This window comes from Engystomops pustulosus, chromosome 1 (genome assembly GCF_040894005.1).
Source record: "Engystomops pustulosus chromosome 1, aEngPut4.maternal, whole genome shotgun sequence".
Lineage (NCBI taxonomy): Eukaryota > Metazoa > Chordata > Amphibia > Anura > Leptodactylidae > Engystomops > Engystomops pustulosus.
The window spans coordinates 76160807-76174837 of NC_092411.1; the positions used below are offsets into that span (position 1 = coordinate 76160807).

The window sequence follows — 14031 nt, forward strand, 5'->3', positions numbered from 1 at the left end:
TCTCTAGAACATTCCTGGCCAGGGGGTTTTATTACCTCCCTTTGGTCAGGTGGTGGCTGCTCCTCCAATCACATCTCAGCTTACAAAGCACAGGATGTAACACAGATCATTGGACAATAGCATCTTGCATCATACAAAATACTTAACTTCTGCCTTGCCAGGCAGGATTCACCACTGCAATATCCCCTATGTCCTATAAGGACCATGTAGTGTGATGTGATTACATGCAGGTGGGACGTATTCGCAAACACTCCCTCACCATTGCATCGGCGAGGATGTTGCATTTTCATAACACAAACCATATCAAATATTTGCTGGAAGTGGACAACCCCTTTAAACCTTCAGTTGTTTTTGCAGACACAGAAACAAAACGGATGCATCACAGGGCCAAAACAGAAGAAAAACAGAGACAAGACGGAGACTAAAAGAAGCAGATGCATAACTGAAGCTAAGCACCAACGCCAATATGAAAGAGCCCCACCGGGGCCTAGCCTTTTCTCGGGGCCTGGAGACAGCCGGGTCCCGCAGTACCTGAGTGGCTGGCAGTTGCGGCCTAGGCACGCTAGTGTCACGGCGCTTGGTATGGGGAACCGGAGGGCTGTCCTACAGCCTGGCAGGTCTCCAGCAGGGTGGTGTTGGCAAGAAATGATGAGGGAGAGGCTGCTATAGCAGTTCTCCCGGGGGCAACCCTTTGGTGTCTAGAGTATGAGTCTCTGTGTAGTGGATAGGGTGCCCGTGATGATGACAGCCGTAGTAGCAGGGACCAGACGGAGGCAGACGTTGAACAGAAATAACTTACAGTTCTTTATTGAAACCAACAGGAACAGTAGCAACGTGCCTTGACAAATGGTAGAATGCTGGAGATGCAGTTGGAGGGAGCCACAGGATGGATCATCAGTCTGGATGCAATGGGCAGGCTGGGAGATAGCTGTGTCCTAGTAGGAGGCTTCAGCTTGTCCTGGGTTGCTTCAGATATCACCCTTGAAGGTAGGATGATACCCCTTTTCTCTCACTGACTAACTCACTACACTCTTCAGGCAGGGGCTGAGCTCTCCTGCTCTGGTCTGGTGTGCTGGCTGCACTGACTCTTCTCTAATCTGGTCTGTGCTAGATTAGCTCCAGTCTTCTTCTGGTCTGTTCAGACTCCCTGGTCTGACTAAACTCTAGAAGTTTCCTGGCCAGGGGTTTTATTACTCCCACTGGTCAGGTGGTGGTTACTCCTCCAATTGCATCTCAGCTCACAGAAACAAGGTATAACACATGTGATTGGCTGACACATATTACATCACATTTAGAATTAACTCCTGCCTTACCAGGCAGACTCTACCACTGCAGTGCTCATCTGTGTTATGTAGTGACCTGCTGTGGGGTTGATCAGACCCTACACAGACTGCAAGCTACATGATGGGACGTATTCGCAACAACCTCTCTGCCTTGCATCGGCGAGGGTGTTGCAGATGCTTTACAGAACCATTCTTTTTCATTCATCAGTTTTTTTCACTGATCAGTTTAGAACCTGTATTTTTGTGTTCATTGACAACAGTGGATCAGTTAATAAAGCTGAAGTGTGAAAAAAACCATTGAAAAGAATGGGTCAGTAGAGCATCAGTGAAAAATCATTCTCCCCTTATACTGCACCAGATGAATCATCCAGCATCAAACAAGATGATCAATCTGGTGCAGCAGAAAACTGTCTAGTTGAACTCTGCACTGGTCTAAAGACATTAATACGCAGTCTACATTAAATAAATCACAATCTTTAATTGACTGTGTGAATAGCAGGTCACAAAACTGCAGTTAATACAGTGTGACCCCTGGCCCCTACGCTGACACTCCCCTCCTGAACAGCTGCTCAATGACGTGAAGCTTCATTTCCAATAAGGCACTTTCGCGAGGGCAAAAAAATAACCAAAACACCCCTAAAAGCATAGTTTTGTTATATTGAATACTCGCTACCTACAGAAAGTATATTTGTAGAATAATTATTTTTTGGGTGCAAAAAGACCATGGCGGAACACATGAGAGTGTCGAATCTGCCGTGAGGAATGAGCGGAAGTGCGAGTTTCTCCATTTTGTGCTGCAGTGACGGAGGCTTGCTTTCCTTCTGTAGGCCGGATCTACTGGAGCGGCGCGATGTTCTCCGGGACTGCACGGAAGAAGAGCAGCGGGAAGACGGCGGCGGTGGCGGAGCTCCTGGTCTTCGGCTATGCCTGCAAGCTATTCCGGGACGATGAGAAGGCCCTGTACCACGAGCAGGGGAGGCACCTGATCCCGTGGATGGGAGATAAGCAGATTCTCATTGATAGGTCGGTTGGGCGCTCATGACAATTGCATAACGTAACCTCATCTGCACCTAATGTTTTCAGTAGCTGCTGGAATGGTCTGCAGTGCGGTGTGAATGGTGCCTTGTCCGTGTCTGCGGCTCTGTGTAGTGTCACTGTAGCTGTGTACACCGTCCATATATAGGCAGTATGTACCTGATATGAATGATAATGGTGACCCTCCTGTGTTTGTACAGAACCTATGAAACAAGTCACCCGTCTGTGGAAAATCCCTCGAAGCTGGCATAATTAACCCCTTATCTACATGCCAGTGTGGCACAGTATGCATGAAACCACATGGCCACACAGTGCGACTTGTATGGCACAAGTAATGGCCGTTTTATAGTTTTGTACTCCCATATCTATGTTATAGTAATGAGACTAGGTTATTGTAAGAGTATAATTACAAGTAGAAATGAGCGGACCCCTAGTTTAGGTTCAGTTCCAGCTGCGCAAACCGGACGTAATGCCAGACTGGCATCCAGAAAGCCAGTATGGCAGATTGAAGCCCCTTGCAGCTAGCCATGGCCCTGGTTATCTGTTGGTCTGACAATATGTCCCAGTCACAGGGCTTAACCCAAATAAAAACTATAAGTCAGCTCATGTTTGATTACAAGGGGTTAAAGTAATAAAGGCTCCAGTAAGATAACTATATTGCCTACTCTGTTTTCCTAGTATTCATATATAGGGTCCCTTCTAATGGTATATGTGTGTGCGTGCCTATGATGGATGCAGACCTTTCTGGTAATGAGTGCACAGCAAAGTCTGATGTAACGGGAGTCTTTCTGTGAAAGGGTTAACTGGCCTATAAGTAACTTTGGGCGGTGTCTTTATGTATATGATTTATTAGAAGCCATGCTGAGCATCTCTGTAGGCTTCCAAAAATAGAAGAGGGGTTTAGTCTACATTACATGTGCCTGAGGTGTCAGTAACATGATTGGAGATAACATGCGGCTCTCATATCAAGCTTTGCTCTGCTGACCACTGTTATCAAATATAGTGTTAAAATTTCAGAAATTATCCATATGTTTTAGGAAAATAGATACCTGGTACATTGTGAAAATTGACACAGTTGTGGCGGATGCTACACTTTGTGGCATACTCTCCACTATTCTTCATGTGACACAAATTCCTGGACTGAAGGGGGCGTTTCGGTGCTCAGTCGGAACGTTCGCCAGATTTTACATGCAAAGTCCGACAGAACTGTGTCACACGCCCAATGATAAATGTTCACCAAAAAGTAAGTGGTGCAATCTGTCTGAGAAGTGCAGAGGGTGCCAAGTTCATGAAGAACGTGCAGCAGAAATCCTTAATCTGGCACACACTGCACAGGCACATTTGCAATGTTCTAAGTAAATGTGCCCCAATGTGTGTCACAGAGCTGGGCGGTTTTGCCACAAAGGATAGAGCGGTTTTTAAACCTGCTACCAGGCCTTATGCTTCTCTCATCTTCATACGTCTGTATGAGGCCTTATGTTTAATGCTTGTTGAACGCTGGGAAACTGTCTCCGTGTTTTTTGGGACATACAAGGTTCAATTCAAGGTTTGTAAGTACAGGCCAGTAAATCCAGCAGACATATGGAACAAGTATGTCAGAACAAATACAACTGACCTAAATCTGCTTCCTGCATTGCCTTGGATTTACCAGTCTCTACCCCATGCAGCTGGACTCAGCATAGCAGTTTGGCTGTGTAAGGTGTAGGCCGTTACAGGAGTGAAGTTCACCATGTCTTCACATCGTGAGAACAAAGCTCAGATGTAAACTTTTCCCTTGTGAAATTGACAAATGTCCTGATTTTTGCAGAGGGTGACAAGATGTGCTATCATATTATACCTACTATATTTAGTTGTTAGACAGTTTTCTCTTCATGTAGCAATCATTGTGGCTTTACGATTGTTATTAAAGATTTGATCTTCTTGTTATGGACCACAATAAGTAAATGGTTTTGCAGGACCAAGCACACTGGTGTGTGCCTCCTCTGGGAGTATCCGTTGTTCTTTAAAGGAAACCCACCACTTCCGATGGTGGTTATAAGCAGCAAATGTCCTGCACCAGCTCAGAGTGAGCTGGTGCCGGCGCTTAATAAAGTGTTTAAACGCTTTATTAATCTTTATATATAAGTACCTTCACCCCACCTTGCTCGCCGCAGCATGCTCGCGACCACTTCCTATTCAGGCAAACGCACGGTTGCATGCATGGTGCGCTGCGCGCGAACCACGGTGCGGTGAAACCACTTCCTATATAAAGATTAATAAAGCGTTTAAACACTTTATTAAGCGCCGGCACCAGCTCACTCTGAGCTGGTGCAGGACATTTGCTGCTTATAACCACCATCGGAAGTGGTGGGTTTCCTTTAAGCTTCCAATACCCTGGTCTTTAAGAAAAAAAAGTCTTTAACAATTATGCAAATGAGTCGGAGGGGTTCCAGGATCATATGGACCCCCTGAGGCACATTTGCATAGATTTGAGGCTTCTTTTTTTTTTTTTTTTTTTTGTAAAAGCCAGGGAATTGGACGCTAAAAGAAGAGCAGATGATTCCAGAGGGGGAGGGTACCAGTATAGCAGTGTTTACAATCCTTGATCCTGGTGGTAGATGTGGTTGTGGGTGTATTTACATGAGGCTGGGGTGGTCATTCACCTGATTTCCTTCTCATTCCTTTTAGTATAAGCCAAGCCCTGTAAAGTACGTTGGAAAGTATTCTCTCTCAGTAGTTCTGAGGGGAATCTTGGTGAATTTTGAATGCTTGGTTTTTTTTTTCGACAATGTTGGAAAATAATCTTACCTCTTCCTTAATTTTTTAGCGGTGACAAATATTTGCTATGTCCTTGGCATTTAAAGGCTTAGTTGACAGATGTTGTTATTACATTTTGGTAGAAAAGGTCCAGATTATATGCTGAAGTCTTTGGTTAAAGGCTTCTTGAAATGTTTTATAAGTATGGGATTGTTCTGGAGGTGGGTCATGTTTACAGGGGTCTCTGGTATAATGGCTGAAGCTATTGGTCATGTGAACAGTCCTATCTGTGAATCTGTCATGTATCCTCGCTGGGAGCTTTTGGTACTTGGTAGTCATCGCTGTCATTTTTCTTAATATTGTGCATTGCTATTCACCCTGGTAACTGCTCCAAACTCTTAATTTAGTGCCATTGGTCCCTGTACATTGCACTTGGCCCTGAGGTCAGGCTGTCGGGGTGGGAGGGAGGGTTTCTGGGTTCATTCAGTGGGCACATTATTTCTAGTCGTTGAGACCTTTACCTTTAGAGGCACTGTCCCGAGTTTAGTTCCTCACCGATCCCTAGAAGGGGGTCCTATTCCTCCATTGAGCTGTAGGACTACTTGCTTTTCCCTTGAATTTCTACTTTTGGAAGTGCACAGATTTGCTTGGTATGGATTAACATATAAAGTGTTTGGATTTAGGATGGTTGTTTTTTTTAACCTTTTCAATGCAGGACACCTTTCTTTATTGAGCTTGATGTTACACTTATGCAATGCTTTTATTTTCAGTACTGTATAGGAAGAGGTTTGTTCATGGATGGACAGCCCCATTGTCCGCTGGGAAATGGCAAATGATGAAATCTTTTTCTCATGAAAATCATTTTTATTTCGTAGAGATATTTACAGTTTTGTTTGCGCAAAAGCCATTTTATTCTTTTCACTTGAAAAAGATTTAGCATAATGCCTGTGTACTCTAGCGTGCCTCTCATGTGCACTTTTACCTTCCAGCAGATGTTTTGTTGCTTGGAAGTCTGTCATATGACTCACTACGGTCTATTTTTTTGGTACGTTTTAATAAAAATTGGGGATATTTGAGTCCGAGCCTTCCAGTTGCTGCTTCATACCAGTAGTCTGGGTGAAATTTCTTGGTGCGTATTCTAGTTAGATATGACCTGTTGGCCATCCTAACATTTAGCCAATAATTGTATTCCCAATGAAGTAGCAATTGTACAACTTTTTTCTTCTTACTCGGCATTGCTATGTTTGGAGAAATTAATGAATCAATTGGCAAGTGGGTGTTACCGTTTAGGGGAGGATGTCCCTGCATACACTGATACTGTGGATATTGTACATCAATGTGTTATCTGAGAGTAGTTAAAAATGAAAAGGAAAACTATTATTTACTGAAACAGAAATATCATCAGAAATGAATGATTGCTGGACAGGGAAGAGGCCGGGAGTAGAGATGAGTGGACTCTATGGTCGAATTTGGAAAAATTGATGCCCCATGGCTGGTTGCTAAAGGCACCAGTTTGTCGGATTGGTTGTGTGGCCCCCAATCCGGCAATATGTTTGGGTCGGGTGGGCGAACTTGACCATTAGGTCTGCTCATCTCCAGCTTTGAGTACTTGATACATCTTTCGGTGTAATACTTGAGTTGGCAATGACTGTAATGGTATAGAAGAGTTACACAGACTGTAATGGGTGATAAGGCAGACTTGCCAAGGGCAATGACATCTTCTGGATTTTACTCAAATGGAAAGTAGATACGTTCTCAATGGTATAAACACTACTAAGTGGCAAGGCCTTCTTGATAGACTCCTGGCATGTTTCAGTGAAACACTAAAGCAAGCCTTCAGTTTAGTAAATCACGTAGTTAAGGAGGCTTTTTGTGGACCATCTTCTCAGTAACTGCTACCCTTCTTCTGCAGCGGAGTAGATCAGTGTTTGCCCATTTATTTATACAATAATATATGATCAGCTTCTATAACATTTTCCATTTTATTGTTTCTCCAAAAGATAAAATAGCTTCCAATGTCACCGCATTTGGTTTCTATTTTTTAAGCCTCCTTAAACTACATATGTATGTTCTGTTTCCATGTATGTGTGTGTCTCTCTACTACATAACAAGAACTTATTTCCTCAGCCATTTGGCTAAGGGTCGAACCTAGCCATGATTTTACCACCAAGGGATCCACGTTTTCTACGGCGAAGATTTCTGCTGAGAGATGCGGACTAGCAGAAAGAAGCGAGAAAATTTCCAGCGTTTGGTTCTTACGGATAGGTATTTATGTGTTCGGGTTCGTGTGAATGTACATTAGAAGTTTCCAGATTCCCCCAAAAAACAAAGTAAAGTAAACTTTACTAGTAATTAAATAAATGGATGGCAAAAAACAACATACGGTAAGAGTTTTTCATAGACCGCCAGCTGGCATTCTTCTATTCTGATCTATTTCTAAAGAAGCCAGACAAGTTACACAAGTTAAGTTTTACATTGATAGAGCAATCTACAAAATGTACAGCTGAACCTCCAGACTCTAAGCAGTTAGAGAAACTATAGTTCTGCAGTAAATGCAAGACCTCAGTAATGGGTCTGTTTTATGGCAGGGTGGGTTAGTCAGGTAAGTGCTTAACATGAAGTATGAAAGTTTCAGGGACAATGTAGTGACCATCTTCTTCGTGTTGCAGGTATGATGGACGTGGTCATCTGCATGACCTTTCTGAATATGACGCAGAACACAACTCATGGAACAGAAACTATAATTTATCTGAGGAGGAGGCCCGAATTGAGGCTTTATGTGATGAAGAGAGGTATTTAGCGTTGCATACGGACTTGCTTGAAGAGGAAGCAAGGCAAGGTACATCTATACTTACAAAACCTGTGCCTTAAAATAACCCTTTCTTTTATTTGACCGTATATAAATATGACTGGTATCTTGATGATTCTATACTCACTCTTTCTGATATTATCTATTTGACAGTACCCATTGGAATGGAAACAGCTCTCTGAATGTGGACCGCAGGATAGTTTAATTTGTAGAGCCTGCCTATTCCCAGCTTATCTGTGCATTGGAATAAACTCACTTTTCTTAATTATTATAGAAACAAAGAGCAACAAGTCGCAGACAAACCTTCAGAAACCTGAGCTTTGTCATGCATGTTCGCTACTAAATTCTCATGTCAGGAAAAGTAGTTTGCCTTTTTTCCTGTTCATAATGTGAAGTATTTATACATGACTGGAGTAACGGCTTTCATGCAGCGTGCTGTAGCATGACTATTGTGTTTTTGTTTGTTTGGATTATTTTAATCTGTTTTGTTATTTCCCTTAAAGAGGAAGAATACAAGCGGCTAAGTGAAGCCCTGGCAGAGGATGGAATGTATAACTCCGTGGGTTTCCAATATAAAAGTGACTACTATGATCCTTCACAACCCACAGAGGAAGAGGAACCGCAGAGAGACAAGGATGACAAAGGTATTGATTTAATGCAATAAATGTTAAAGGGGATCTCCCAGTCTGAGGTTAGCTGTACACAAACATGTTTTACCTGTGGTATTGACACCGTATGGTCAGCCGATCCCACAAAACTACAATGCATTCAGTTTGGCCTTTGATATCGGACCAGCATATAAAGGTCTGTTTCCATGTGCTAAACACGTTTGGGTGCAGCTGACCTGAAACAACCTATCCATTAAACAGTTTATTAATATCAGATTAATGGGGAATAAAGGTCCACGGGTAAGCAATTTTTAGCAGCCACCACAGCTCCATACTCTGTGTAGTCAGACCAGTTTGCTGTAGATAATCTTCCATTAATTTGAATGGGAACTAAACTTCTGATATTAAATTTAGCCACGACAAAGAGAATGGAGCTGTCTGCTTCTTGTTACATGTTTACAATCTACATCGTGCTGATATAGTTAGAAAAGGTCCTTATTAATTTTATCCCACAAAACCTCTTTTTATATTACCCAAATTTAGACTCCTAACACTGTAAGGGCACGTTCACACGATGCATTGCGGTTTTTGATGCGTTTTTGACGCATTCAAGAGGCTTCAGCCTCTATATGACATCTTTGAAAACTGAATTTGAAAAACTGAACGTGTGAACGCAGCTCTGGAAGCACCGCCTCAGGCTCATAAGCTTAACTTAAAAAGTTTTTTATTTTTGAAGAAGTGAGGCCATGGATAACAAGTATAAGCTTAACATGCTGTTAAAAGCTGGGGGAGGGTGAGAGCAGGGGAAGGGTGAGACATCTTCTGCTCATTGTAACAGCCTGTGAATCTGCTGCACCTATGTTCATTCGCATAATTGTAAACGTTTAATTTAGAAGGAAGGTGGCCATGAATAACAAATATAATAAGATTACCACAGTTGTGGTGTCCCTGGTTTATCATGATGGATTTTGATGATAGATTTTCTATCTTGACATCAAAATAATTGATGTCCCTTCGCTGTATAATGCCTTTATAAATGGGTTGGACGATTCCTTTCATCTTGCCTGATTAGTATTCATTGGGAACAATTGTTATATTGACCCTGGGTAAATACATTTTTCCTTGGACTCGTACTAATATTTTTTTTTTGCAGAGATTTGATTTTGCAAATTGGCCAAATGTAAGCATTTTTGATGAACGGAGTCTGAGTAATAAGGCAGAGAGGGGAAAATAACTGAAGTGATTGGCAATTTTTCATATGGTTGAATCGGTAGCGGCTCATTCTGCCTCTTCGAACCACATTATTCATGTCAATAAAGGGTTTTCCAATTTGATTCTGACATTTACGCGGGAGTGTAAACAATGTGTCTTTTTAAGAACCGCCAACAGTTCTCAGTGTCTGTATTAACTCCTACAGTCCCAGAACAGCTCCCATAATTGTAAATGTCATGTTTTGTGCTGCAGTCACTCGCCTTGTCCAATTAGTCAGTTTAGAACATAACACATTTTGCCTCAAATGACTTCCCGAGCCGTCTACTCTGCTGGATATGCTAATGACTGTCTCTAGCGCTCTGGATTTCATCTAGGTGAGTGGGAATACATGAACGTAGGCAGTTGTTCAGAGTACTTTGGGGATTTGTTCTTTCTATGTTTTTTTTTCAGTTTTTAGCATTGATCTTTTATGCACAGTTTAACTTAAAGGGAATGTGTCATCAGAAAATGACCTATTGTTTAAATTAAAATTTCCTTCTACGCACACTTCTTGTGAGTTGTTGGTGACATTAATTTTAGTTTTTCATTTCATAATACATATAAATTGGAGTCTGACAGATTCAAAATGCCACCCAAATCAATAATGTTTGTATGAGCTCTGTGGTCAGAAACAAACAATGGAGCAATAATGCAGCACTATTTTTTTATTTATTTTTTTTTTTATGCTTGCAAGTGTATTGGGTCAGGGCTGATTTACCTGCAGACTACTGCATGTGCCCTGGTTCCTGTATTACTGTATATGGCTCCCCACTATTTTATCCATAAATTGCCTTTTCCACTTGAGCTGGTGCAAATCATGGCCACCCATCCTGTACTTGGTCTGATTTGCCTTTACAGAAAAAAAACAATTGGGGGAATTTATCAATTCATTGTGCGTAATTGCTTGATATTACCCCCACCTCCATCGTCATGTTGCATATACCAAGAGTGCAGCCAAATAATTCTACACCATTTTCTTATGTGCGCTCATTAACATAAGAAGCTTACTTTTTATTGTTGTACACTTAATCTACAGGAAAATAAAATCATTATTTGATAGTTTTTTGAATGATGCGGTAATAAATATTGTAGACGTGTATATTGCCAGATATCTACCAGTTTATAACTTTTACATTTTCTTGATTTTATAGACTCAAGTGATGTTGAAGATAATGAAGAACCTTTCATTGCACCTGAAGGGTTAAATGTTCCACCTGATGTCGAACTGGTAAGCAGAAAATCGGATATGTATTCTTTTTTTTTTTTTTTTCACTTTGGTAAAATGCTGCTGCAGCACGGATAATAGTGAAGATGCATTTCTTAGTGATACCACAATATACACTTATGACCTTTAGAAATGTAAAGTGATTGACAGTTCACTTAACACACAGCTGAACTTGGGGGAAGGGTGATGGAATGATGCTGTACATATTTATAACATATTTTGGTAAAAGTTATCTCCTAATTTTATATTAAAAAATGTAATTAAAGGGGTTGTCTGAGACTTTCCAAAAATACAAAAGTGGTGGTGAGGGGACTGCTTAAAAAAAAAAAAAAAAAAAAAATGTTCTTACCTTCTGATGCGCTCTGGGTGTCGCATTGGTCTGTGCCCCATGTAAGCAAACATACCGCAAAAGCAGCACTGCATTCAGCTTCCAGCCGGACCTGACACCCATCCGTCCCGCATATACAATACTGTCAATAGGGGCGGGTGGACGTGGCCGATCACTTGGCCGGAACCTGAATGCATGGGGCACAGACCAGAGGACGCGAGGAGTTAAGTACATGTTTATTTTTTAAAGCAGCGCCCTCCTGGCCACCACTTCTTCTTTTTTTTTTTTTTTTTTTTTTTTTTTTCCGTACAACCACTTTAATAAATCTAACCTGTCAAGTTTAAAGTTTCAAATGCCATGAAAAAAACAAAGTAAACATTTTTTGATTTGATTTTTTTTAATTTCCAAAGATATTGTCATTAAAGAAACGCATAGCAGAACTGCAAATATTGACCTGGACATGCAGGCACCAATGTCCCCCAGTTACCGGGGTTAAAATGCAGCGCAGGGGCACCTTGTAAACGCAGGCTAAGTTTATACTTGCAATACAATATACAGACAATGAGTAAGAACTGAAGAGTTATGAAGTTCAGATCGGGCTGGTCTCTATTCTGCAACCTTTGCTTTGTTCAGCTTTTTTTAATGGAAGTATAAAGAGTATTGAATTTTATTCATTTTGGATTCTGGAGGTATCGTTTTTCATTTTCAATAAGTTTATACCTGCTGTTGAGCTGCTCGGCCTATTGCTCCAGCATGAATTTCAAAACCTGTTCTCTTATTTTGTTGAATGCGATGTTAGAAATAACTTTTTTCCCTTTTCTTCTTTTGGCAGCCACCCACTGCAAAAATGCACGCAATTATAGAACGCACAGCGAACTTTGTCTGCAAGCAGGGTGCTCAGTTTGAGATCATGTTAAAAGCCAAACAAGCAAGGAACTCCCAGTTTGACTTTTTACGTTTCGACCACTACCTCAACCCTTATTACAAGCACATCCAGAAAGCCATGAAAGAGGGGCGCTATACCTCACACACAAGTAAACAGAGTGAGGACCAAAAAAGTATGAATCAGTTTTTTTCCATTTTGTTCCATTTTCTTACTGTTGTTACCTTCCTACATCATGGTATTCCATGTAATTTTAGTTTTTTTAAACTAGCTTAAAGACAATTCCAGTGCTCCTTTTGCTGCCAGGGGGTTTGTAAAAAACCTTTTAACACCTTTACAAACTTCATATTGTTCTTTCATAATTTTATGATTTAACACCTTAACACCTGCTACAATATTGAGAGGTCAATAAGCCTCTGAATACTCATGTCTGCCCTAATACCATTTTGCATGATAATGATTAAACACAGAGCCATTAGTAAAGGCAAAGGTAATGTGTAATTTTTAGTGAATACTAATATTTAGCATTATATAAATATTAAATAATATTTGTAATATTGATACATTTTCCACATCTTTGGAACTCCAGCTGTTTGGGCAGTAAACTGTTCAGCATATGTCTGCTTATAAGTTGATATTAAGGTTTTTTTTTTATACAGTTTGCTTTGTATGTAATTTTGATTTTGTTAACTTTTACTAGAATCCAACACAGACCAAAATGGTGCAGATGATGATGGAGAAGATGATGATGACGACGATGATGATGGCGATTACCTGCATCCAAGTCTTTTTGCTTCAAAGCGTTGTAGTAGACTAGAAGAGATAACCAAGGTACTATCATATTGATACCTTCATGTGACAATCCATGTAACCTCTTAACTGTGAACTTATTATTTTCAGCGTGTCTGTGCTTGCCTTGGCTCACTAGTTATTTTCTGTAAATGCTTGTGTGACTTTTGGTGTGACTTTTTTCCTTTTTAAATGTCAGCAGTTATCTACTTGTGCAATGAATGATGTTTCCATTTTTATGTCTTGTCCTAGCATCCTATTTCGACAAGCTTAGATGTTTCTGTTTTTATATTTTGCAGCCCTTAAAGGTGATCGATCCTGACCACCCACTTGCAGCACTTGTCAGAAAGGCCCAGAATGAGAAGATGGCCTCTCAGGTGGCAGCCAGTGTAGCACCTGCTCCTACTATGGAGACGGAAAGCACAGCAGACAGTAAGTGGGAGTTGAGTCTATTTCCAGTCCTTGGAGACTTGGATTCTCTTGAAAGCTTCTGTTTAGGGTCATCTTTTGTCTTTTTTTGCGTCAGATCAGTAGTACAGGAGACATTAAGTCTTGTTTAATGATATACTTAATAAAGCAAAAAATAATGGACAATGGTAAAAAGAAATATATAGCACTGCATTAGGAGTTGATAAATAAGTGCCTTTGTAGATGCCTGTTCACTGTTGGTTCATACCTGATTGTTGATAAAAATTGGAGCTTATTTGTTGTCGGATTACTTTTGTGTGTACCGAAAATTAATTGCTGCTTGCAGCATCTGTTCCTTTTGAACTGGACTTGTTCTACCAACAATGTGCAAACTGTATTGGATCAAATGTATTGAGAGTCAGAGTCATTGAATGTATTCAGAGTCAGAATTCCTTTTGGATTAGACTGTGTAGTGCTGGGTTCTTAAATTGCAGCTTTGTCTTACAATTTATAAGAGACCCCAACCAGTGGCTTATCCTAAGACCCGTAGCACACAGGCGTATTTACACGACCATGTGATGCCCATATTGTAACAGTTTTATATGGGAGCACACTGCCACATTCTCTTCAGTGGACAATACGGTCATCCATTTGAATGACAGTTTTGTCCATTCTA

At 40.9% G+C, this 14031-nt stretch overlaps 1 protein-coding gene across 6 annotated transcripts in view; it reads left to right on the forward strand.

The window, feature by feature from the left end:
* The first annotated feature begins 2036 nt into the window (after positions 1-2036).
* SFSWAP (splicing factor SWAP) overlaps positions 2037-14031 on the forward strand; it is a 63493-nt gene continuing 51498 nt past the window's right edge. Inside the window, exons 1-8 of one of the 6 annotated variants that reach the window (XM_072144412.1) lie at positions 2168-2306; positions 7182-7319; positions 7724-7893; positions 8367-8507; positions 10874-10950; positions 12108-12333; positions 12859-12989; positions 13247-13379. In XM_072144412.1, coding sequence (XP_072000513.1) covers positions 7264-7319; positions 7724-7893; positions 8367-8507; positions 10874-10950; positions 12108-12333; positions 12859-12989; positions 13247-13379 — 934 coding nt within the window. In that variant the 5' untranslated portion in view covers positions 2168-2306; positions 7182-7263. Of the gene's footprint in view, positions 2307-5535; positions 7320-7723; positions 7894-8366; positions 8508-10873; positions 10951-12107; positions 12334-12858; positions 12990-13246; positions 13380-14031 lie in introns of those variants that run through there. The other 5 variants (XM_072144410.1, XM_072144409.1, XM_072144414.1 and 2 more) reach the window with 5 other exon arrangements.